We start from the raw sequence: 22,950 nt of genomic DNA, 5'->3' as shown, positions 1-22,950 counted from the left end.
TGTCGGGAAGGGGTTATCGGAGGATTCAGGCGAGAGCTGGGTGATTTGGGGGGAGGGGTCGAGTGGCTGTGCTGGCATTCTGGGCTAGACGCTGTCAGGAAGTGAGGCCTCTCCTGTGATTAGGTTTTTAAAAAGATTTTATTTATTTGAAAGACAGTTGCAGACAGTGAGAGGGCGAGACAGAGAGATATGTCCGGTTCACTCTCCAAATGGCCACAGCGGCTGGAGCTGCGTCGATCCGAAGCCAGGAGCCAGGAAAAAAGCCAAGGCCCCAGTTCAGAAACCATCCGTGGGGAAGAATCCTCTCTTCCCTGGAGGGGCAGCTTGCCCACCCCCACCCCCACCCCACCCCCGGGGGGGCACTCGAGCTGATCGGACCAGGCCCACCCACACTGAGACGCTAAGCTCCTCTACCCAGCCGGCCCGGTTTAAATGTTGAGACCCCAGAAGCACACGTGGCCGGGGAGATCCATGTGTCCACTGACCACCCACCCGACTGAGGGTGAGAAGCTACGGCCAAGGCTCACGCCAGCCAGAGGCGAGACTTTCCCAGGTCTAAATAATGCGGTTCTGAATGAGCTGACACAGCAGTCCTGGGGCCCGGCTGCCCAGGGCCCGGCCCGTCCAGGAACCGCGCCCACTCCGCAGTCTGTCTGCTGGGGGCCGGGTACAGGCGGAAAAATTTGAGGGTAGGGGTCGGGGAGAGACCACGTCCACGTTTGCACCGGCTCAGGCGAACAGGAGACGGGCAGGGCCGAGGAAGCCCCACAAAGGCCGGAGGCAACAGCGGAAAGGGAACAGGTGCTGGGAGCCATCCCGATGTCCACCACGTCGGACATCAAGCGGGCGGCAGAGGTCGGCTGCGGCCTGGCCACCCGGGCACGGAGGGTCTCACTTCCCCCCACCCCAGAACCAGGGGCGTCCGACCGCAGGGAGTTGTTCGGAAACCGGAAATGAAACCGCGAAGCTCTGATCAAAACAACCCAGGCCGGCCTGGGACTCCGCAGGTGGCTTCCGCCCACTCCGCCCCACGGCTCGGAGAGTGCGCATGCGTGGCCGGCGCGCCGTTCTGTCGTCATAAGTGCGCGCCGCTCTGTCGTCATAAAGCGCGCGCCGTCGCAGCTACTCCCCGCAGGAAGCGGGGGGAAAACTGTCATGGCGAGCTCGGCCGCCTCCTCGGTGCGACCGCCGAGGCCCAAGAAAGAGCCGCAGACGTTAGTTATCCCTAAAAATGCGGCGGAGGAGCAGAAGCTCAAGCTGGAGCGGCTCATGAAGAACCCGGTGAGACGGGGCGTTGGTTCCGGTCCTGCTCCTGGTGCGGGGAGGGGTCCATCTTCCCCGCCCCCAGGCTCGGGAACTCGGAGCCGCAACTTTCTAGAACGGCTCTTGGGAAGGAGCAGCCCGCCCGGTGGGTAGTGAGCTGCGCCGCTCCGGGCAGCCTAGCCCTGGCGAGGCGCGGGGCAGGAGCCTCCCCCGGGCCCGGGGCTGGTGGGTTGCAGCCCAGCCGCTGCTCCCCCGGTGCGCTTGAGGCTCCTCGGTTAGGATAGGGGGGCCCCCGGCACGGCTGCGCTGACGGACGCTGTGCTGTTGAAATGTTGCAGGACAAAGCAGTTCCCATTCCAGAGAAGATGAGCGAGTGGGCGCCTCGACCTCCCCCGGAGTTCGTCCGAGATGTGATGGGTAAGGCGTGTGTGTGTGTGGCCCTAGCCTTCAGGTTTTTAAAATATGTCTTTATTTATTTGAAAGGCAGAGAGAGATTTTCCATCCGCTGGTTCACTCCCCAGACGGCTGCAGCAGCCAGAGCTGGGCTGATCCACAGCCGGGAGCCAGGGGCGTCTATGAACCACGCTGTGCGCCTCCTGTTAGGGCCCAGAGTGGATTCTTAGAGCCCTCGCCTCCAGCGTCCCCGCAGCAAGTGACCTGTTGGTGCGGGCAGCGCGCCGGGCACCCGCGCTGGCTCTCGGCAGGCACCGGCCCTTCCGCGACTTCCCGTGGCTGGGGTAGCGCGTCCTGGTTCATCTGGCGCTCTGCTCTCTCGTGGCTGTAGGTTCGAGCGCCGGAGCCGGCAGCGGGGAGTTCCACGTGTACAGGCACCTGCGCCGCAGAGAGTACCAGCGACAGGACTACATGGACGCCATGGCCGAGAAGGTCGGTGCGCCCCGTGCCGGCGCTGGGAGACGAGTGGGGACAGCGGGTCGTGGCCTGTGGGAGCTCAGAATCCCTGCAGGTGCTCCCAGGAGGCCAGGAATGAGGGTGTCCGGCACGGCACAGCCCCCACAAGCCCTGGCCGTTCCCTGTCCTGTCCTCTTGGCTGAATGCTGACGTACATTAGTTGTGTTTGGTGTGAGAAGGAGGGTGCTGCCGTTGTGTCTGTTCTTGGAGAACTTGCATTTTGTAGCCTTGGGGCTGATAGGTCTTCGTGACAGGAGTCAAATACTTGAATATTTTAAGAGCTTGACAATTGCTTAAAATTTCATTCTAAACACTGGAAAACTTTTACTCAGCTGGAGGGGCCAGAACAGCTCTCTGACCCTCTTAAAAGCACTCCTGGGGTCGGCGCCGCGGCTCACTAGGCTAATCCTCCGCCTTGCGGCACCGGCACACCAGGTTCTAGTCCCGGTTGGGGCGCCGGGTTCTGTCCCGGTTGCCCCTCTTCCAGGCCAGCTCTCTGCTATGGCCCGGGAGTGCAGTGGAGGATGGCCCAAGTGCTTGGGCCCTGCACCCCAGGGGAGACCAGGAGAAGCACCTGGCTCCAGATCGGCGCAGGTGCCAGCTGTAGCGGCCATTTGGGGGTGAACCCATGGTAGGAAGACCTTTCTCTCTGTCTCTGTCTCTCACTAACTCTGCCTGTCAAAAAAAAAAAGCACTCCTGGGACATTGCATTCAGTTCACTTTCTAATCACTTTTGGGGTTCTTTAAACCCCGTGTCAGGTGAATTGAGTTGAGGCAAAACAAGTATTAAACCCTGTTTAATGGTAGGCATGTTTAGGAGTAGACTGTCTGATGTCTGCAACCCCTGTTGTAATGCTCCCCCCACACACACCAAATGCTGGCTGACAGATGAGTGAAGGCATAGATAGGTATGGGATGTGATGCCACAGCGAAACACTGCCTGTGGAAGTGAGGCAGTGAGGTCTGTACTGTGTAATTCCTGTAGCTTCTCTGTATTTGAACTTCTCAAAATAAAACAGAAAATAAGCCAAGAGGCAGCCAGGATACAGGAAAAAATATGTAACAACTTACCGGAACGGCCAGAACTGAGTTGGGAGAACTCTGCTTTGGGGACAGAACGGGGCCGTTGCTGGTTTTCACCCCGAGCCTGCTTGTCCTGCAGCCTCTCTCAGGCCGGATGCTGGTGGTTCTCCTTGCCACCAGCAGGAGTTTGCTGTGTGTATGCAGACGATCAGACAACGTTTTAATTGTGAGCTACTTTGGGGGAGGGGCTGGAGCAGGTTGTTGTCTAATATTTATCATATTTAAACACGGCAAGTTAAAGTTTTTATGTATTTATTATTAAGATCCAGAGAACATCCATACAGGTGCAGAACACAGGCTGTGAGGTTTGTTCCAGAAAGGTTAGGGAATCCTTGTCCTTTTCAGTGACTGGCAGGGTACAGCAGCGTATCAGGGTCTTGTTTTGTTTTTGTTCTTAAGATTTATTTGAAAGGCAGAGAGACAGAGTTACAGAGAGAGCAGGGTCAAAGAGGGTCTGCTGGTCACTTCCCAAATTGCCCGCGGCAGCCAGGGCTGAGGCAGGCCAGCGCCAGGAGCCAGCAGCTCCATCCGGGGCCCCCACTGGGAGCACCTGGGCCACGAGCTGCTCCCCCCAGGTGTGTTACCAGGAAGCTGGACTGGAGGTGTGGTGCGGTGGGAGCTCACAGCAGGTGCTCTGACCTGTGGGACGCGGGCAGCCCGAGCAGCCGCCCAGCCCGCTGCCCCACAGCGCCCACCCCTAAGGGCAGCTTTATTCGGTTGTGGAATGATTGGCAAATTGGGAGATACAGGTTCAGTTTAGAAGCCGATCAAGCAATTCCACCAAGTGGAGGCAGGGCTGGGGCTTCTGTAGCAGGAGGAGGGGCGGGGGGAGGGGGCCACTCGGCATCCTTGGAGATGAAGAGGTTGAGCCCGAAAGCCTCTGCAGGCCAGGTGCTCCTGAACTTTGCCAGTCGTGGGAATGCGCAGCCAGGCCCGGTGCTGGGCCCGCCAGAGCCATCTGGTTGCCGTTCTCCGCGCGGTGTCTGGCGGCCGCTCCCTGTCAGGGCTCCAGGCCCCATGGAGAGTTTGGCTTTCCCTCTGACCACTCTTCAGCCATCTGGACTTGACTGTGTCGTTGGCTTTCCTGTAGTCAAAGCTGATTTCCTGCCTGCCCCCAAGGACTGGGCTCCTCTGGACCCTGACCGGGCGCGGGCCCCCATGCAACGCCGACCGCGGCTCTGTGGCAGGCACCTCTTCCCTCTGTGCTGGCGCCGTGGAGCTTGCCGGCAGTGACTTTGTGTCCATGTGTTTATGGCTGACAGGTGCTTCTCTGTAGTTGGTCTCCTTCCATGAGTCTTCCTAGAGCCCTGGGGGAGACCACTTACGACCCCCCCTCCCCGTGTACAGATGACGCCGAGCCTAGCACCAGAGAGCTGCCGGTGTGTGCCAGGCCGGATTTAGTAGCAGGTGTGTGTATTATGCTGCTGGGGTCACTGTTGCTCAGGCTAGGACTTCAGCCCCTTGGTCTGACTGTCCGGCCGTTCCCTAGATGGTGCCCAGGCCCTGGTAGCAGACGGGCAGTGCTGCCTGCGCCTCGGGCCCCTGGCCGTGTGTGTGCGGTGCACCATGTGGCATCTCGGGGAGTCGAGTCCCGCACCCTTAGCCAGCCGCACGTTGACGCCCTGCCCGGATGGCCTGTCGCACCTGCCTGTCAGCCTCCTGCAGCCTCCCCACACCAGCGTGTGCCTGAGGTTGTGGAATCCTTTTTGCAGCAAAGATTGGATGCAGAGTTTCAGAAGAGACTGGAGAAGAATAAAATCGCTGCGGAGGAGCAGACAGCAAAGCGCCGGAAAAAGCGGTAAGAACTGTGGCGGGGGGGGCAGCCAGCACAGGGGAAAGTGGGCGGCCAGGGAGCGAGCCGGTCCCTGCAGGGAGGGCCCCAGTGCCCTGCAGAGCCCGCGGTGACCTGCCTACAGCTGAGCAGCCCATGGAGGGATGCTGTCACTCCCAGCACCTGGGAGCAGGTCCAGCTCCTCCAGAGCCTAGGAGCCAGGACTCTGGTGAGCACATGGGCCTCCGTGCTGCCCTCACTTCTGTGTCTTTCTTTCTTTCTTTCTTTCTTTCTTTCTTTCTTTCTTTCTTTCTTTCTTTCTTTCTTTCTTTTTTATTTGAAAGGCAGAGTGACGGAAAAGGAGAGAGAGAGAAAGAGACCTTTTATCCACTGGTTCATTCCCCAGATGCCCACAGTGACCAGGGCTGGGCCAGGCCGAGATCAGGAACCTGGAACCTATCTCTGTCTTTCTCTCTCTGTAACTCTGCCTTTCAAATGAATCGATCTTTTAAAAAAGTGTTATAATTTTAAGATTTATTCATTTGAAAGTCAAAGTTAACAGAGAGGCGCAGAGAGAGATCTTCCATCCTCTGGCTCACTTCTGAAATGGCCAAAGCCAGGCTGATTCAGAGCAATGAACCAGGAGCCTTTTCCAGGTCTCCCACATGGGCCCAAGGACCTGGGCCATCCTCCGCTGCTTCCCCAACTGCATTAGTAGGGAGCTGGATCAGAAGCGGAGCAGCCAGGACCCGAACTGGCGCCTGCATAGGATGCCGGCACTGCAGGCAGCGGCCCCACCTGCTATGCCACAGCACTGGCCCCTATAATGTATTTTTTTAAAAGATTTATTTATTTATATGAAAAGCAGAGTTATAGAGGGAGGGAAGAAGGGAGAGACAGAGAGAGATCTTCCATCTGCTACAACGGCTAGAGCCGGGGCAGTCAGGAGCCAGGAGCTTCCAGGTCTCCCACGTGGGTGCAGGGGCCCAAGCAGTCAGGGCGTCTTCAGCTGCTTTCCCAGGTGCATTAGCAGGGAGCTGGGTTGGAAGTGGGGCAGCCAGGATTCAAACTTGCTCCCACTGCTCGCCACGCCACAGCACCGGCCCAGCCCCGATGTTTGTTTTCTAAACTACAATAAGGCAGTTAACCTGTGTATTTCGCCTTTGCAGCCAGAAGTTAAAAGAGAAGAAATTATTGGCAAAGAAGATGAAACTTGAACAGAAAAAGCAGCAAGAAGGTGAGCAGTGGCTTCTTTCCTTGGTTGCAGTCTCGTCCCAGGGTCGACTGTGGTGGCTGAGCTTCAGGAACCGCTGGTTGAGGGCTGTGGGTGCTGGGCTGGCCCTGGGAGAGCTGACCGCTCGTCTGTAGAAGTTAGGGCTCGTTTAGTGGCAAGGGTGAGAAAGCCAAACCGGTCTAAGCAGAAAGACGGCCGTGGGCGCCCAGTGAGTCGGGGTGGACGCCTTTCAGGCAGGGCTGAGGGAGCCCAGGGACCACGGCATTGGTGCTGGCTCCTGTCTGTCACCGGCTCTCGCCTTTTAGTTGGGAGGGGCCTGGGGCCTGTGCATTCCTGCCCACGAGGGAAGATGACAGGGCTGCCCAGTGCTCCAGCCCTTTGAAGCTTTTGCCAGGTTGATCGATGCTTTCGGCTCCGCTTTAACAGAGAGGACCGTGTTTCCTTTATGTGGTGAAGTCTGGTGGCAGCCTGTGGCCCAGCAGCCCTGCGCTTCTCTTGGCTTTGCCCAGGGGTGTGAAATGGCTGCCACAGCTCCTGCCATCACACTACCCCTGTGCAGGGCAGGCAGGAGGGGCTGGAGGTGGTCTTCCTGTACTGAAAAGCAGAGGGTCCCCCAGAAGCCTACACAGATGTCACCTCGTGGACTAGGGCCCTTTGCTGTCCCCAGCTGCCCTCAGGCTGGGTGAATAGCAGAGTTACCGTAACTTAAACCTGCTGTCTTCATCCCTGGGAGCCAAGTGTGTCGTCACCCTAGACAGAATGGAGGTTCTGTTCACCAGGAGCAGTGAACTGGGTCAGCATCCCACTGCCCGTGCTGCAGTGCCAACCCAGGAAGCCCACAGGCTGAGAATGGGGGGGGGGGGACGGGCCCCACCCCCGCTGCAGAGGGGCGAGGGTCAGCTGTCCACCCGCATCGAGACGGCAGCTGTTCCTGATTGACGGGCTCGCTTCCTGAGCGGACGACTGTGTTGCGGTCGTAGGGGAAAGTCGGGCTTTGACGTTGAAAGGTGCTTGGCGCCTTCCCGGAGCGGCTTCTCGTGAGCGGTGAAGGCACTGGGCGGCACGTGGTGGATGCCTTGGCTGCTCCTCCCCTTCCCTAGGTGAAGTCAAACTGCTAAGATGTGGCTGCTAGACCCTCATCCCCCCGGTCTGCCATCAGTCACGCACACACGCCTCCCCATGCCCGCCCCCTCCTGGGGACAGGCGTGCTTGGCCCACGGGGAGGACTGGGCGTAGAAGCTGGTCTCGTTCTGCCCAGGGATACTGTAGCTGGGACTCCGTGTCCCAGGCTCTGGGCACCTTGACCCTCCCTCTTGGGGGTCTGGTTTTGCTGCTTCTTGATGTCATTGTTTGCATGTTGAGTGATTTCCTGGAGGAATTCTGTAAAGCCTTTGTTTTTTATATTTCCGTATGTTTTGTTCATTATGTTTGCCATACATGTATCCTTCCATACGTTTTAAGAATAAATTTATAGGCAGGATGAGTTTGACCTTGAAAAACATGTATTCTGGGGCCAGCACTGTGGCGTAACAGGTAAAGTTGCCATCTGTGGTGCTGGTTCAAGTCCCAGCTGCTCTACTTCCAATCCAGCTCTCTGCTAATGCACCTGGGAAAGCAGAGGAAGATGGCCCAAGTCCTTGGGACCCTGCCACCCACGTGGGAAACCCAGATGAAGCTCCTGGCTTCGGCCTGGCCCAGCCCATGCCACTGCAGCTATTTGGGGAGTGAACCAGCAAGTGGAGGATAGATCGATCGATCGATCCATCTCTCTCTCTCTCTTTTTGTAACTGACTTTTTGAAAAAGAAGAAAGCCTGAATTCTTTATCAGGCATGGCCACTGCAGCCTGTGCTTGGTCAGCTTCGTTAGTGGTCGGTGGAGGCTGAGACCTCCTAACCATTGTTAAGTTAGTTATTCATTGGAAAGGCTGAGAGAGAGAGCTCTGTTCTCTGGTTCATTCCCCAGGTGGCCACAGTGGCTGAGGTCGAGCCAGGCCAAGCCGGGAGCCCAGAACTCCATCTGGTCTCCCACGTGGGTGCAGGGCTCCATCTTGTGCTGCTTTCCTAGGTGCATTAGAGGGAGCTGGCGGGGAAGCGGGGCAGCCGGGACTCAAACCGGCGCCCACATGGTGTGCTGGTGTCGCAGGTGGCAGCCCGGCCCACCACACCACGATGCCCCGCCACACATCTTGGTGTGCTGGTGTCACAGGTGGCAGCCCGGCCCACTGCACCACGACGCCCCGCCACACATCTTGTTTTAAGTGGAGCCGTCTGTGCTGTGTCCCCGTGCGGAGCCACACTGTGGGTCAGTTTTAGAGCAGGACTGCTGTCCTTCAATCGCCAGGACATGAACCGCAGTCAGAGGCCGCAGCAGTCTTTCTAAAGCCTGAATGAAACAGATAAAATAGACTAGAAAGTGTCACAGCGTGCCGGCTGAGTGAGGACTGTTGTGGGAGATTTCCCTTTGGCTTCCACGCGGGCTCTGGGCTGCGGTCAGACAGCTTTGCAGGTCATTGATTTAGTCCCTGGCCCTGCTCTCGGGCTGAATTGCGAAGCTGGCACCGTAGCTGGCAGACCGTGGAGAGCGCGCGTGCCGTGTGCCAGCGGAGCAGAGCAGAGTGGCGTCAGGGACACCAGCGTCGGAGTGGCGATGCTGTTTGCCTCCTCTTCTCCGTTTCCTCCCTGCTGTCCCAGCTCGTGGAGTTTCTCGGTGTCCCAGGGGACTGTGTGGAGCGTGGCGTGCTGATGTTCAGCTGGGCCACAGCGTGGCTTCAGGGGCCTGCTGAGTCCTCTGTGGGCTCGGAGGTTGGTTTTTCTCCTGACATGCAGTGGAGGGCAGCCGGCAGGGGCACTGTGCTGTTGTTGGAGAGGTCGAACCTGCTGTCTTCTGTGCTGGCCCGGCACTCCCTGAAGATGCCCCGCAGGGCGGGACTCGGTCGGTGACAGTCCTGGAGGCATTTAGCCAGGTCTGTGACTGTTGAGCCTTGAATTCCCAGGATGGTGTATTGTGACACCCGGCACGGGCCTGCCTACCACAGACGTCCAGGGCCTCGGGTGGTTTGTTACAGGATGCCTACGGGCAGGTTCTTGGCCTCAGCACTGTTTACTCTTGGGGCCACGTGAGCCTTCTTTTTTCCCAAGATTTATTTTTTATTTATTTTTAAAGATTTCTTTATTTTAAAGACAGTTACAAGGAGAGAAGGAGAGAGAGATCTTCCATCTGCTGGTTTGCTCCCCAAATGGCCACAATGGTCAGGACTGGGCTGATCTGAAGCCAGGAGCTTCTTCTCTCACGTGGGTGTGGGGGCCCAGGGACTTCCACTGCTATCCCAGGCACATTAACAGGGAGCTGGATCGGAAGTGGAGCAGCTGGGACTCAACCTGGTGCTCATGGGATGCCGGCTCTGCAGACAGCAGCTTACTCTGCAGCCCCACAGCGCCGGCCCTGAATTCTTTATTTCAAAGATGACAGAGAGATTGTCCGTCCCTTGGTTCATTCCCCAGGTGGCAGCAATGGCTGGGGCTGGGCCAGGCTGAAGCCAGGAGCCAGGAACTCCATCTGGGGGTCTCGTGTGGGTGCCAGGGGCCAAAGCACTTGGACCATCCTTGACTGCTTTCCCAGGTGCGTGAGCGGGGAGCTGGCTCAGAAGTGGAGTAGCTGGGACTTAAGCCAGCACCCATAGCAGTGGTTGGTGGCTTAACCACAACACCCGGCCCCTAAGCATACCGTGTTGGAAATCTATCCATACCTTTTGTATCATTTGAGAATGAAGTTACTACATGATCATTTTAAAATTTTGGGAGGGGCATTGAGGCACAGTGGGTTAAGCCACAGGTTGGGGTGCCCACTTCCTGTATTGGAATGCTTGGGTTCGAGTCCCACCTCCTCTTTTTTGTTTTGTTTCGTTTCTTCCTCCCTCCCCTCCCCTTCCCTCTCTTCCCCACCCTGCCTCTTCCTTTCCCTTCTCCCTTTTATTTTTTTTTCCTAAGATTTTATTTATTTGAGAGGTAGAGTTACAGACAGTGAGAGGGAGAGACAGAGAGGTCTTCCTTCCATTGGTTCACTCCCCAGATGGCCGCAATGGCTGGAGCTGCGCTGATCCGAAGCCAGGAGCTGGGTGCTTCTTCCTGGTCTCCCATGCGGGTGCAGGGGCCCAAGGACTTGGGCCATCTTCTGCTGCTTTCCCAGGCCACAGCAGAGAGCTGGATTGGAAGAGGAGCAGCCGGGACTAGAACCGGTGCCCCTATGGGATGCTGGGCCGCAGGCAAAGGATTCACCTACTGTGCCACGACGCCGGCTCGTTTCTTTGTTTTTCAAGATTTATTTGTTTGAAAGAGTTAACAGAGAGAGAGAGAGGGAGACAGAGACAAAGAGATCTTCAGTCCATTGGTTCACTCCCCAAAAGGCCACAACAGCTGGAGCTGGGCTGATCCAAAGCCAGGAACAACTCCTGCATCTCCAACGTGGGTGCAGGGGCCCAAGCACTTGGACCCTCTTCTGCTCTCCCAGGCACATTAGCAGGGGGCTGGATCAGAAGTGGAGCAGCTAAAATCCGAACCAGCACCCACGTGGGGTGCCAGCACCACAGGGGGTGGCTTAGCCCGCTGCGCCAGTGCTGGGCCCAGGTTGCTGGGTTTCAGAATACAGTGTGAGCAGTAGAAAGGAGTCCAGTGTGCGGCTTAGCCAGCAGGGCGGCACCTGCTCCCCTTCCGATCCCGCTCCCTGCTGTGGCCTAGGAATTCAGCAGAGAATGAGCCAAGCGCCTGGGCGCCTGCACCCACGTGGGAGACTGGGAGGAAGCTCCTGGCTTCAGCCTTGGCCATTGCAACCATCTGGGGAGTGAACCAGTGAATGGAAGGTATCTCTCTCTCTCTCTCTAACTCTAACTCTAACTCTCTCTCTTTCTCTCTTACAACTAAGTAGAATAAATCATTTTTTAAAAGATTTTATGTATTTATTTGAGGCAGAGTGACAGAGAAAGAGAAAGGTCTTCCATCTGTTGGTTCACTCCCCAAATGGCTATAACCGCTGGAGCTGGACCAGTCCGAAGCCAGGAGCTTCTTCCAGGTCTCCCACGTGGGTGCAAGGACTCAAGTACTTGGGCCATCCTCCACTGCTTTCCCAGGCCATAGCAGAGAGCTGGATGGGAAGAGGAGCAGCCTGGACTCGGATTGGGGCCCATATGGGATGTGGGTGCCACAGGAGAGGCTTAGCCCACTGTGCCACCCTAGAATAAATCTTAAAAAAAAAAAAAAAAAAGTAGATCTCCACTGGCATTCACTGATGTACTTGTTCTGTGAACTAAAATTGACTCGCTGGCCGGCGCCGCGGCTCACTAGGCTAATCCTCCGCCTGCGGCACCAGCACCCCAGGCTCTAGTCCCAGTTGGGGCGCCGGTTCTGTCCCAGTTGCTCCTCTTCCAGGCCAGCTCTCTGCTGTGGCCCGGGAGTGCAGTGGAGGATGGCCCAGGTCCTTGGGCCCTGCACCCGCATGAGAGACCAGGAGAAGCACCTGGCTCCTGGCTTCAGATTGGCGCAGCGCACCAGCCATAGCAGCCATTTGAGGGTGAACCAACGGAAAAGGAAGACCTTTCTCTCTGTCTCTCTCTAACTCTGCCTGTCCAAAAAAAAAAAGATTGGCGAGGCCAGCAGGCATGTGTGAGCGTTCCTGCTGCAGTCTGTTTATTCAGCCTGCTCAGATGTCCAACCTTACAGTGGTTATGACGTCAATAAACGAGTAGGATCTGAGCTTGGCGCAGTGCCTTCTCAAAGCTTAGCTTCTCTTTAAAAAAACAAAGTGGCGCGTCGTGGCGGAGCAGCAAAGCCACCGCCCACACATGGACGCCAGGTAGTGTCCCGGCTGCTCCACTTGGGATCCAGCTCCCTGCTGAAGCGCCTGCTCCTGCCACCCACGTGGGAGACCCGAATAAAGTTCTTGGCTTCGGCCTGGCAGCCACCTGGGGAGTGAACCAGTGGATGGAAGGTCTGGTTCTCTCCTCTCTCTCTGTGACTCTGACTTTCAAACGAATAAATAAATCTTGAACAACTAAGAAAAAAAAAGTAATATAAGGACATCGCAGGCAAAGCTTAACAGCATTAGAATAGATCCCTTTTCTCTGTGTTCTCGTCTCGTGTACCCACTGTGTGTAGTTAGTCACGGCGTAGGCAGCTCTCTGCTTGCTTTATTCGGCATCACCAGTGTTTGCAGTCCTGGTAGCTTTGCGGTGACTGGATGACCCGCAGTGGACGTGCTACGGTAGACGCCGGAGCCGCCTCTCCCCGGCATTGGGTGGAGTCCGGTTTTGTCTTCGTGGAAGACGTTAGTGACACGTCCCTCCCCCTTTTTGAGGGAATAGGTTAAGGCAGACTTCCGACAGTGGGAACCGGTGGATTGCACCGTAGAAAGAACGCGTAGCCTTTCAAATCTGTCACCAGTTACTCCGCAGAGGGACAGGCCCAGTGTTGCCGCCAGCAGCAGTGTGCGCTCTGCGCTTCTACCGTGTCCTCGCCAGTGCTGGCTTCTGAACGGTTTTCTCCACACAGTTAGGAACGTGTGCATCCAAGGCAGTCGGGTCTTTTCAGGGGCTGCCAACAGCCTTGCGGGAACATGGATGCGGGTGCTGCCGGACCCCAGTAGCAGTGTCCCAGCTGCTCCACTTCTTTTTTTTTTTTTTTTTTTTACAGAGTGAACAGTGAGAGACAGAGAAAGGTCTTCCTTTGCTGTTGGTTCACCCTCCAGCAGCCGGCGCGCTGCACCACAGCGTGCTGATCCGAAGGCAGGAGCCAGGTGCTTCTCCTGGTCTCCCATGAGGGTGCAGGGCCCAAGCACTTGGGCCGTCCTCCACTGCCTTCCCGGGCCATAGCAGAGAGCTGGCCTGGAAGAGGGGCAACCGGGACAGAATCCAGCGCCCCTACTGGGAGTAGAACCCGGTGTGCCGGTGCTGCAGGCAGAGGATTAGCCTAGTGAGCCACGGCGCCTGCCAGCTGCTCCACTTCTGATCTGGCTCTCTGCTATGGCCTAGGAAAGCAGTGGAAGATGGCCCAAGTCCTTGGGCCCCTGCACCCACATGGGAGACCTGGAAGAAGCTCCTGACTTTGGATCTGCCCAACTCTGGCCGTTGGGGCTATTTGGGGAGTGACCAGCAGGAGATAGGAAGAACTCTCAATCTCTCCCCTTCTCGGTAACTCTGCCTTTTGAATAAAATAAATAAATCTTTTTTAAAGGCAGAGTTACCAGGTCTTCCATCTGCTGGTTCACTCCCCAGATGGCCGCAACAGCTGGAGCTGCACCGATCCGGAGCCAGGAGCTTCTTCTGGGTCTCCCACACAGGTGCCAGGGCCCAAGCACTTGGGCCATCCTCCACTGCTTTCCCAGGCCACAGCAGAGAGCTGGATCGGGAGAGGAGCAGCCGGGACTAGAACTGGCACCCATGTGGGATGCTGGCGCTTCAGGACAGGGCTTTAACCCGCTGCATCACAGCGCCGGCCCCAAAATAAATCTTTAAACACACATGCGCGTGCACACACACAGATTATACTGTCACTCGTTCTGCTTACAGAGGAGCAGTAGTGAGCCTTTATTAAATGTTCATCATGTGAGCCTAGTTCTAGAGCTTTCCACGTAGTCGCAGCGTCACCCTCGCCGGAGTCCGGTGCGGTTGTCTGTGGCGTTCTCTCTGTTTTACAAACCAGAGGCCTTGGGCACAGAGTGGCAGTGGTGCCTGCAGAGGGAGTGGATGGCTGGCGGGGATTCGATCCCAGTTACTGCACTTAACTCCTGACGTGCCCTGGCATCCCTCCTGCCACCCTCTTCCCGTTCTGTCCAGCACCTGGCTTTGCCGCTGCCCGCCACGTGCCCTCTGCTCGTTCGGGCTCCACCTCTTTCCTGCATCCTCGCTGTGCCCGCTCCTGCCGGGGATTTCCTCTTGTGCGTGGTCCTGCCCGCTCATCTGCCTGGAGAACTCCTCTCCACCCTTCACCTCCCTCTTGTTCTGCTTTCTCTTGTAAGTGCTCCGCCCACCTTGCCTGTAAATCCGTGCATGTGCGGCTAGCGTGGGACCCTGGGCGCTAATGAACAGCAGCAGTAGGACTGGTCAGCTTGTGCTGCTTCCCTTGGTTTTGACCTCTGGCCCGTCCCTGCCCCGCAGTCCAGGGCCTGTAACCCTGCTGCGGCTCGGGCTCCGTTTCTCGGACTTCACCTGGGTCAGGCGTCCTGCAGTGTCCCCTGGTTGGGATGGCCTGCTGTTTGGCCTTCTCTGGGATTGACTGGGGCTGTGTTTCAGGAGGAAGACCACAGGGGGCAGTGTGGTCCTGGCCACATCAGGAATGCACCCCGTCAGGTGACGTGGGCCATCGCTGCTGACAAGGTGGTCCGTATCTCCCCGTGGACACATCCCGTCCCCTTCCCTCGCTGGCCCGGCACGAAGCCGCTGCATGCAGGGCCTGGGCAGCGGGCTCCCACTGTTGAGACTTCTGCCCGGGAGATCCGTTTCTTCTCCAGTTGCTGTACTGTCCGCTCCAGTGCAGACTGCTGGGTGTCTCACTGGTACTGCAGTTCTGATCCAGTTTGCTCGCGTTCTTCCAGCTCTGGTGCTGGATGCTCTGTCGGCCCCTGTGTCCCTTTGCCAAAGTCCCATCGCTGTGGTGCCGTTTCCTTTTTTTAAGCACTTGCTTGTTTTCTGGCACCGTAAGATACACCAGATTTCCTGCCTCCTGCCTGGACCCAGCTGCTTGCCCAGGAAGTCCTGGCTCCTTTAATGGGATGTGTGGTGTTGGAAACCAAGATCTGGGGGCTCAGTAGCTCTTAGCTACTGGGGTGTTGGTGTTCTGGGGCTCTCGACTGATAGAGCACCGACAGGTGCCGCTGTCTGTGTCTCTGAGCCGAGCGCCGTGCCTGTGTCTCCAACCTGTTACCACGAGGCTTGGTGTTTCCCACTCCGACCTGAGTGGCTTTGCGCCCGCCGTCCATTTCGAGTACGTGGTGTCCAGTTCTGCACACGTGGACAGTGCCCTGGGGAAGGGGCTGGGGCAGCTGGAGCACCGTGCTGTGTGCAGGGCCTGTAGCCTGACAGACCCCGCTCCTTTCCAGAATTCCCTCGCGCTCCACCGCGGCTGCGTCATGCTTCCGTGATGCGGTTGGATTGCTCTGCCTCCCTGCTTTCTGTCCTGGGACCCTGTAATTTTAACGATTAAGGTTTAATTTTTTATGCTATGGGCTCTGTCAGATGCACAGTGTCACACATCCACCATTATAGTCACACAGCCCCAAGCATCCTCTGTGTCTGTTTTGCCGGCCTCTGCCTGTCTCGGCCCTGGCCTTCTCTGCAGTGTCATGGGGTTGGATGACGCAGGGCACAGCTTTCCAGACTGGCTTCTCTCACGTGGCAGGACCCACCCGAGGTTCGCCCATGTCTCTGCTACCTCATTCTTGTTTGTTGCTGACTAGTCGTGCGTCGGGTTCATCCGTTCACCTGGCTGAGGACATCCTGGGTGCGTCCAGGTCTGGGCATTATGAATAAAGCTGCGGCTGACACGGGTGAGCACGTGATTCCAGAAGAATGAGCAGGCGCTCATGAGTGCGGTCGCTGGCTTGTGTATGAAGTCAGTCTTGTTTCGCTTTGGGGAAGCTGCCAGCCGCCGTGTCTGCGCTCCACCAGCAGCGAGCGAGTCAGCGCTTCTGCCGTGCCGTATCTGCCAGCGTTTGGTACTGTTGTGGTTTCTTAAAGAAATGGTGGCCGTTCTAATCTATGTGTTGTAGTGTCTCCGTGTCTTAATTTGTGACTGTATTTTTAAATTCTTGCACCCCCAGCATTAAGCATAGTAGCTAGCAAGATAACCGTTTATTACTATTTCTTTAGTTACTGCGCTGGAAGAGTGAGCTGGGTGAACTACCACTGTCGAATGCCGAAGGACTTGAACCCCTGCAGCTGGCTCGCTCCTCTCTGGAGACTGAGGCCTGCAGGCCCTGACGGCACGCCTCTCACACGTGCAGAGCCGCTGCCACTGTCAGGAATCCCATTGCCAGAGGCTCTCAGCACAGGAACGCTCTGAGCTTTGCTCCAACCCCTGCCTCATCGTCCTGGTTAGTCAGCGTAGTACTGCTTCCTTCAGATCAGAAGCGGAGCTCAGGACCTCTGCCCTTATCCATCTGAGTTCAGACCTGTGTGTGTGCACCGTGTGTTCGTACCTCTGTGTGTGTGCACCGTGTGTTCATACCTGTGTGTGTGCACCGTGTGTTCATACCTGTGTGTGTGCACCGTGTGTTCATACCTGCGTGTATACACCGTGTGTTCATGCCTCTGTGTGTGCACCGTGTGTTCATGCCTCTGTGTGTGCACCGTGTGTTCATACCTGTGTGTGTGCACCGTGTGTTCATACCTGTGTGTATACACTGTTCATACCTCTGTGTGCACAGTGTGTTCATACCTGTGTGTGTGCACCGTGTGTTCATACCTGTGTGTGCACCGTGTGTTCATACCTCTGTGTGTGCACCGTGTGTTCATACCTGTGTGTGCACCGTGTGTTCATACCTGTGTGTTCACCCTGTGTACATACCTGTGTGTGCACCATGTGTTCATGCCTGTGTGTGCACCGTGTGTTCATACCTCTGTGTATACACTGTGTGTTCATACCTGTGTGTATATACCGTGTGTTCATACCTGTGTGTGCACCCTGTGTACATACCTGTGTGTGCACCGTGTGTTCATACCTCTGTGTGCACCGTGTGTTCATACCTCTGTGTATACACTGTGTGTTCATACCTGTGTGTGCACCGTGTGTTCATACCTCTGTGTATACACTGTGTGTACATACCTGTGTGTGCACCATGTGTTCATACCTGTGTGTATACACCGTGTGTTCATACCTCTGTGTATACACTGTGTGTTCATACCTGTGTGTGCACCGTGTGTTCATACCTCTGTGTATACACCGTGTGTTCATACCTCTGTGTATACACTGTGTGTTCATACCTGTGTGTGTGCACCGTGTGTTCATCTATGTGTGTGCACCGTGTGTTCATACCTGTGTGTGTGCTGTGTGTTCATACCTGTGTGTATACACCGTGTGTTCACACCTGTGTGTATACACTGTGTGTTCGCACCTGTGTGTATGCACCGTGTGTTCATACCTCTGTGTGTGCACCGTGTGTTCATACCTGTGTGTATACACCGTGTGTTCATACCTGTGTGTATACACCGTGTGTTCATACCTGTGTGTGCACAGTGTGTTCATACCTGTGTGTATACACTGTTCATACCTCTGTGTGCACAGTGTGTTCATACCTCTGTGTATACACTGTGTGTTCATACCTGTGTGTATATACCGTGTGTTCATACCTGTGTGTGCACCGTGTGTTCATACCTGTGTGTGCACCGTGTGTTCATACCTGTGTGTATACACCGTGTGTTCATACCTGTGTGTATATACTGTGTGTTCATCTGTGTGTGTGCACCGTGTGTTCATACCTGTGTGTGCACCGTGTGTTCGTACCTCTGTGTGCACCGTGTGTTCGTACCTGTGTGTGTGCACTGTGCGTTCATACCGGCATGAGCGCACTGTGGTTCTTAGGGCTGTGGTGGGCAGGCTATGATTGGGTTGTGTTGTTTTTGTTTTTCTGAAGTGACACATAGAAGCATGCGTGTTTGCGGAATCAGTGTGGGATCTGTGCATATATAGTGGCAGTAGTCACTCTGGGTAAGTGGCTCCGCTGTCACCTCAGCCATGTGTCTTTTTGTGTTTGGGACAGAATCCAGCTTTGGACCAGAACAGATAGTCACCAGTTTCAGCCTTGAGCCCAAGTTCTAGAGGCCCCAGGTCTAGGTGGGGGGTGCGCTACAGGTGTGGAGGACCTGACCCCGCCTTCAGGGCAGAGACAGTGCCCAGGGCTGTGGACGGTGCTCCGCAGGCTCCTCCTCGTCTCGGACGTCATCTCCTGCCGCGCACTCGGGCTGCACCGCAGCCGCCTCTGGCCCCTGTTTCCTTGTGCAGCTGTTGCAGGCAAGGTAGGCAGGGCCCTGAGGATTCTGATCATCGAGTTTGTAGCCTGGGTCCTTGTCCGAGGAGGTGAGCGTGAGCCACAGTTACTCAGCCGTTCGGGGTTTTATTTCCTTCCTCTGTCAGATGGGTGTATAACAGCAGTACTTCCTTCAGACTCTTGTTAGAGTTCAGCAAGATAATAAATATGTGGGAAGACAGCACAGGGCCTGGCACCCGGGGGGTGGGGGGGCTGAACAAATACTAACTCTGGGAACTCGCTCTGCTTGGCGTGAGGTGCGCGGGAGGAGGGCGCCGCGCGCTGAGGCGGCCGTGGCTCCCAGACGGCTCCGCCCGGCCCTGAGCACTCATCTCCGTGTCTGGTCCTCGGGGGTGAAGGGGCGCAGCTGTGTGCGCCCGGGGGCCCCTGGCCTCCCACCTGGAAGCTGTCGTGGTGAGGGCCAAGCTCCAGGTGCAGTGTGGGCATGAGTCCTGCACAGTGACCTTGCCTGGCCTTGGTGCGGAAGCCGCGGCACCCGCGGGTGCTGCCTGGTGACTGAGCTGGGGGCCTGCCTCACCCACTTCCCTGCTCCCATGGAGAAGGGGGAGGAGGAGGAGGAGTCATGAACAAGTTCTCTCTGCTCTGCCCCTGCCAGTCTGGCGGTTGCGACAGGGAAAATGCTAGAAGCGCAGAGCTGCACATGGGGTGTCCGGAGGAGGGGTGTCTGGGCCTCTGTCCGCAGGCTCGGGAGGCTGGCAGGTTTGTGGGCAGAGCCCTCGCCACACGTGGTTTCTGGAGGTCCTTCTGCCACCGCAGTGGGAACTCGAGGGATCAGCAGGAACGTCGAGGGACCGGTGGGGAAATCGCCCACCAAGGTGTGGACATTGCGGGTGGTGGGAGGTACGTGATGGCTGGTGGCCCGGCAACGAGCAGCGCAGGCCCTCTGTGCCAACCGCACTTCCGGGCAATGGTGTTGGGCGTGGTGGCTGTCGAGGACTGGCTGTCTGGGAAGAAGCAGTTTCCTCGTTTTCCACCCGCTCTCCTGTGGGTAAACGTGCCCTTGACTCGCCAAGAAATCTGTGCGGCTGTAATCTGAATCTCGTGTGGTTACAGGAGCCGGTCAGGCCCAGGAGCCACAGTCCAGGAGCTCTGAGGAGGCGTCTGGAACAGAGGAGGAGGAGGAGGAGGAAGACGAGCCCAGCTTCGTCATGGGGCGATGACAACGCAGCTGGGGCCTGGCTCGTTCGTGCCCAGGGCTCAGCGCACCCTGTACGCCCAGCGGGGAGAGGAGGCCTCCCTCTCGGCCTCCCTCCTGAGGCCTCGCTGGGTGGGGAGCACCGGGAACCCTGCCCTGACCCCCGTCATCCGTGAGCTCAGAGCTACTGGGCCGGGGGCCGTCTCTTGGACACTGGACGCTGTTCACAGTTCATCTGTGTCCCCGCAGGAGAGCGCGAGCGCCCAGCCCACTGCTGGCACGGCTCTCACATGTGGACAGCAGTGACTTGGGGCTGGGAACGCTGATGTAGTAAACCTTGGTTTTTGTTCAGACATGTGAAACGTTGATTACTGGAGCCGTGAGATGACTCAACAGAGATGGGGCTTCAAGACTGGACAGGTCCTGTCCCGGGGGAGCCGGCCCCCAGCACCTCCCGCAGGGGGTCCGTGTCTATCCTCAGCGCCCAGCACACACCTGTGCATCAGACTGTGGGCCCAGACTTCGCTGGGCACTGCGCCCTGAAAAGGGACCCTGCTGTGTGATGAGAGCTATTGTGGTGCGCGGTGACTAGAATAGGCTGGAGGAGAGTGACCCAGAGTGCAGGGCGGGTGGTCTGGCTGGGCTGGAGGCGGGGTGTTGCCGGGAGCTGCAGTTTGATTCTGAAGTCCAGGGGGCTCTAAGGTGGGTGGGGAGCTCGTGGACTGGAACTCGTAGCGTTCTCCCTGGTCTCACAGGAGCTGGAGTCAGGGGAGGGCACTGGATACGACCTAAGGCCCACCCCCATGCCCTGGCACCTCCAGAGTGCAGGACCTGTGCTGGCTGCGGGGAGCGTGGGCGGTGACGGGGTCAGCCTGGCCCTCAGTGCTTGCGGGCCGGGGAGGGGACGGGCGGCTTCCGGCTGCAGTCTTTGCTGTTTTTGGATGGTGTACGTCCAGCTCCAAGTACCTCGGGATGGTTTGTGCCCTCTCTGGACTTTGATGGGATTTAAGGAAATGGTTTTGAGTGGAAGGAGCCCAAGAAGCGTTTTGCTTTTCGTGTGTAGTTTAGGTTCCCCTGCCCCACTGTGATCCACGGGGCATCTGCGGTCAGCCCCGGCCCTGCACCTGTGGGTCCAGCTCACAGGAACTCCTTTCCCAGGAGACTGAGACAGGCGTCAGCCCTGATGAACTGGCACACGCCCTGCCGTGCAGTTTGAAACTTGGGTTTCGCTCATCAGGGCTAGTTGGCTGCTTTAGCTGTCTTGTTTTAGTTCTTCTGATCTGGACTGTTGGTTTCTTACCTACCCCCCAAAACGTGGGTCACGATTCTTGCCGCAGCCTGGGTCACGCAGGCATTCTCTGGTGCTGGGGGGTGCCGGATCCTGAAGCCCTGTGTCTGACAGGACAGACCCCCACGTGACCCTTCCCACCGCTGCCGGTTCACTGGGCCACGGGCACGTGTGGGGCGAGCGGATGAGGAACCACCCACGCCAGGCAGGATGCCGGGCTCGCGCTGGTTCCAGAAGATGATGTTCAGGCAGGACAAGCACCTTAGCGGTTTCCAGCCACTGTGAAGGGGTCATCGGTACCCTAGGTGGAGTGACTCGGCCTTTCTCCTGGGAGGAGCTGTGGTCACCGAGAGGGCAGTGGGGGACACTTGGCGCTCCCCCACCCTCCCACAGGAAGAGCCACAATTAGGGGAGGATCGTGAGGTAATGTGCTGGTCGGCGGCTCGTGGGTGGAGAGCAGTCTGGAACTGAACACAGAGGTGTCTAGCACACTCGGCCGTCCCGGACACCTTGAGGGTACGGCCCTCGCACCCTGGGACTCGGAAGGAACACGGAGCTCACGTGTCCGGATCCTGACCAGACGAGGTAGGCCTGCCTTCCCCCTCGTCCTCACAGACGCGGCATGCGTGCCGGTGTGGCAGCCTGCGTCAGGCCTAGTGGTTTGTATCAGTCCTCTGCCTTGGGGCAGACGTGGGGGCGGCCGGCACGGCACGGCACAGCAGCTAAGCCTGTGCTCGGGAGGCCTGTGTGCCGCTGCGCTGCCTCAGAGCAGAGCGGCCTCCGCGTCTGGTCCAGCGTCCTGCTTGCGCACACCCTGGGAGGCGGCCGGTGACGGCTCAGGTGCTTCCATCCCTGGCTGGAGCTCCTGCCTCCTGCCTTCCACCTGGAACAGCCCTGGGTATTGTGGGTACTGGAAGGAGTGAACGAGCAGATAGGAGCTTTGTGTGTCTGTCTCACTGCCCTTCAGACTAAAGTAATCTGCCCTTCAATTAGCTTTCCCATAGGGCCTACCACACAAGGTTTGGTGTTTTGTTTTGTTTTTTAAAGATGTATTTGTTATTTGAAAGACAGTGAAGGAGAGATGCAGAGAGGTCTTCCGCATCCACGGGTTCACTCCCCAAGTGGCCACAATGGCCAGGAACAAGCCAGGAGCTTCATTCAGGTCTCCCGTATGGGTGCAGGAGCCCAAGCACCTGGGCCACCTACTGCTGCTTCCCCAGGCTGTCAGCAGGGAGCTGGATTGGAACTAGAGCAGCCAGGACTTGAACTGGTGCCCGTATGGGGTGCTAGCCTCGCGGGAGGCAGCTTTACCCACTGCGCCACAACGGAGGCCCCTGCCAAACAAGGTTTCCAAACACGGAGTTCTGGGGACTTGCCAGGACACATGGGTAGTAAGTGGCGGAGCTGTGTGTGCCGTCTGGGGGGTGCCGGGGCTAGGGGTTGCAGCCCCTCCAGCAAGTCGCCCAGTGACGCGCGTGTTCCAGGCCAGTGGGGTGAGGTGGTGCTCTGCTCTCCGGCTCGTAGAAAGCATCCTGGTGACAGGCTTCCGGTGTTCGCTCATTGGGCGAGTCTGCCATTGCCGATGCCCCGCCCCCACCCCGGCACAGCGTTGGCGGTGCGTCTGGTGTTTGCCACCTGGAGAAACCATGCTAGCTGGGCTCTGTCCAGGCCAAGTCACGGTGCTGCTGGCGGAACAAGCGTGGGACCAGGGTATGTACCGATGAACTGTCGGAAAAACCACCGGAGGCCACAGGAGCCCGCGCCGTCCTCCCACAGCAGTGCGGTGTGGGTGTGTGGGACAGAGCTGTGTGAACAGTGAGCGTCAGGGGGCGCGGGAGCAGTGTCCCGCACTACGGCGCCAGCCCGAGTCCATGGCTTTAAATCCACCCTTACTGGGCCCTCAGTTTGTGGCTTTGACTTCCGTTCAGTGCCCAGACGGTCCTGTCCCCCTGGGTGTCCAATGGGAGCCTTGAGTTTGGTATAAGGAAAACTTGGACTTGAGCTCCTGGGCGTGTTCCTCCTCCATCTTCCCTCCTCGGTCACCGGGGCTGCCATCCGCACAGGTGCTTGAGCGCACCGCTCCCCAGCTGTCCGCCGGCAGGTCCTGGACCTGCTCATTGACGTGGCCTCTGCCTCAGTGCCCCGGCCCGCACTACCGGCAACCCCGGGATACATGCTGTGGGGCCTCCCACTCATACCCGCCCCAGTTTGTTCACACACAGAAGCCAGAGTGACC

General features: G+C 57.6%; 1 protein-coding gene across 2 annotated transcripts; it reads left to right on the top strand.

The window, feature by feature from the left end:
- The first annotated feature begins 1,113 nt into the window (after positions 1 to 1,113).
- PRKRIP1 (PRKR interacting protein 1) lies at positions 1,114 to 19,793 on the top strand. 2 transcript variants are annotated; one of them, XM_062180377.1, is made up of 6 exons: positions 1,114 to 1,281; positions 1,602 to 1,680; positions 2,048 to 2,148; positions 4,968 to 5,053; positions 6,196 to 6,263; positions 19,345 to 19,793. In XM_062180377.1, the coding sequence occupies exons 1-6, from the start codon at positions 1,156 to 1,158 to the stop codon at positions 19,449 to 19,451; spliced, it is 567 nt and encodes a 188-aa protein (XP_062036361.1). In that variant the 5' UTR covers positions 1,114 to 1,155; the 3' UTR covers positions 19,452 to 19,793. The 2 variants fall into 2 exon arrangements, with proteins under 2 accessions (XP_062036361.1, XP_062036362.1); XM_062180378.1 differs by lacking the exon at positions 19,345 to 19,793 and adding an exon at positions 17,878 to 18,093.
- The last annotated feature ends 3,157 nt before the right edge of the window (positions 19,794 to 22,950 follow it).

Source organism: Lepus europaeus, chromosome 21 (assembly GCF_033115175.1).
Source record: "Lepus europaeus isolate LE1 chromosome 21, mLepTim1.pri, whole genome shotgun sequence".
In the NCBI taxonomy this organism is placed as follows: Eukaryota; Metazoa; Chordata; class Mammalia; order Lagomorpha; family Leporidae; genus Lepus; species Lepus europaeus.
This window is presented reverse-complemented; position numbering and strand designations above follow the sequence as displayed.

Excerpts from the sequence above, each read along its gene's own strand:
- PRKRIP1 (XM_062180377.1), top strand. The coding sequence starts at position 1,156 with ATGGCGAGCTCGGCCGCCTCCTCGGTGCGACCGCCGAGGCCCAAGAAA. Across the intron at positions 5,054-6,195 it reads GCAAAGCGCCGGAAAAAGCG|CCAGAAGTTAAAAGAGAAGA; the intron begins GTAAGAACTGTG and ends TCGCCTTTGCAG. Across the intron at positions 6,264-19,344 it reads ACAGAAAAAGCAGCAAGAAG|GAGCCGGTCAGGCCCAGGAG; the intron begins GTGAGCAGTGGC and ends GTGTGGTTACAG.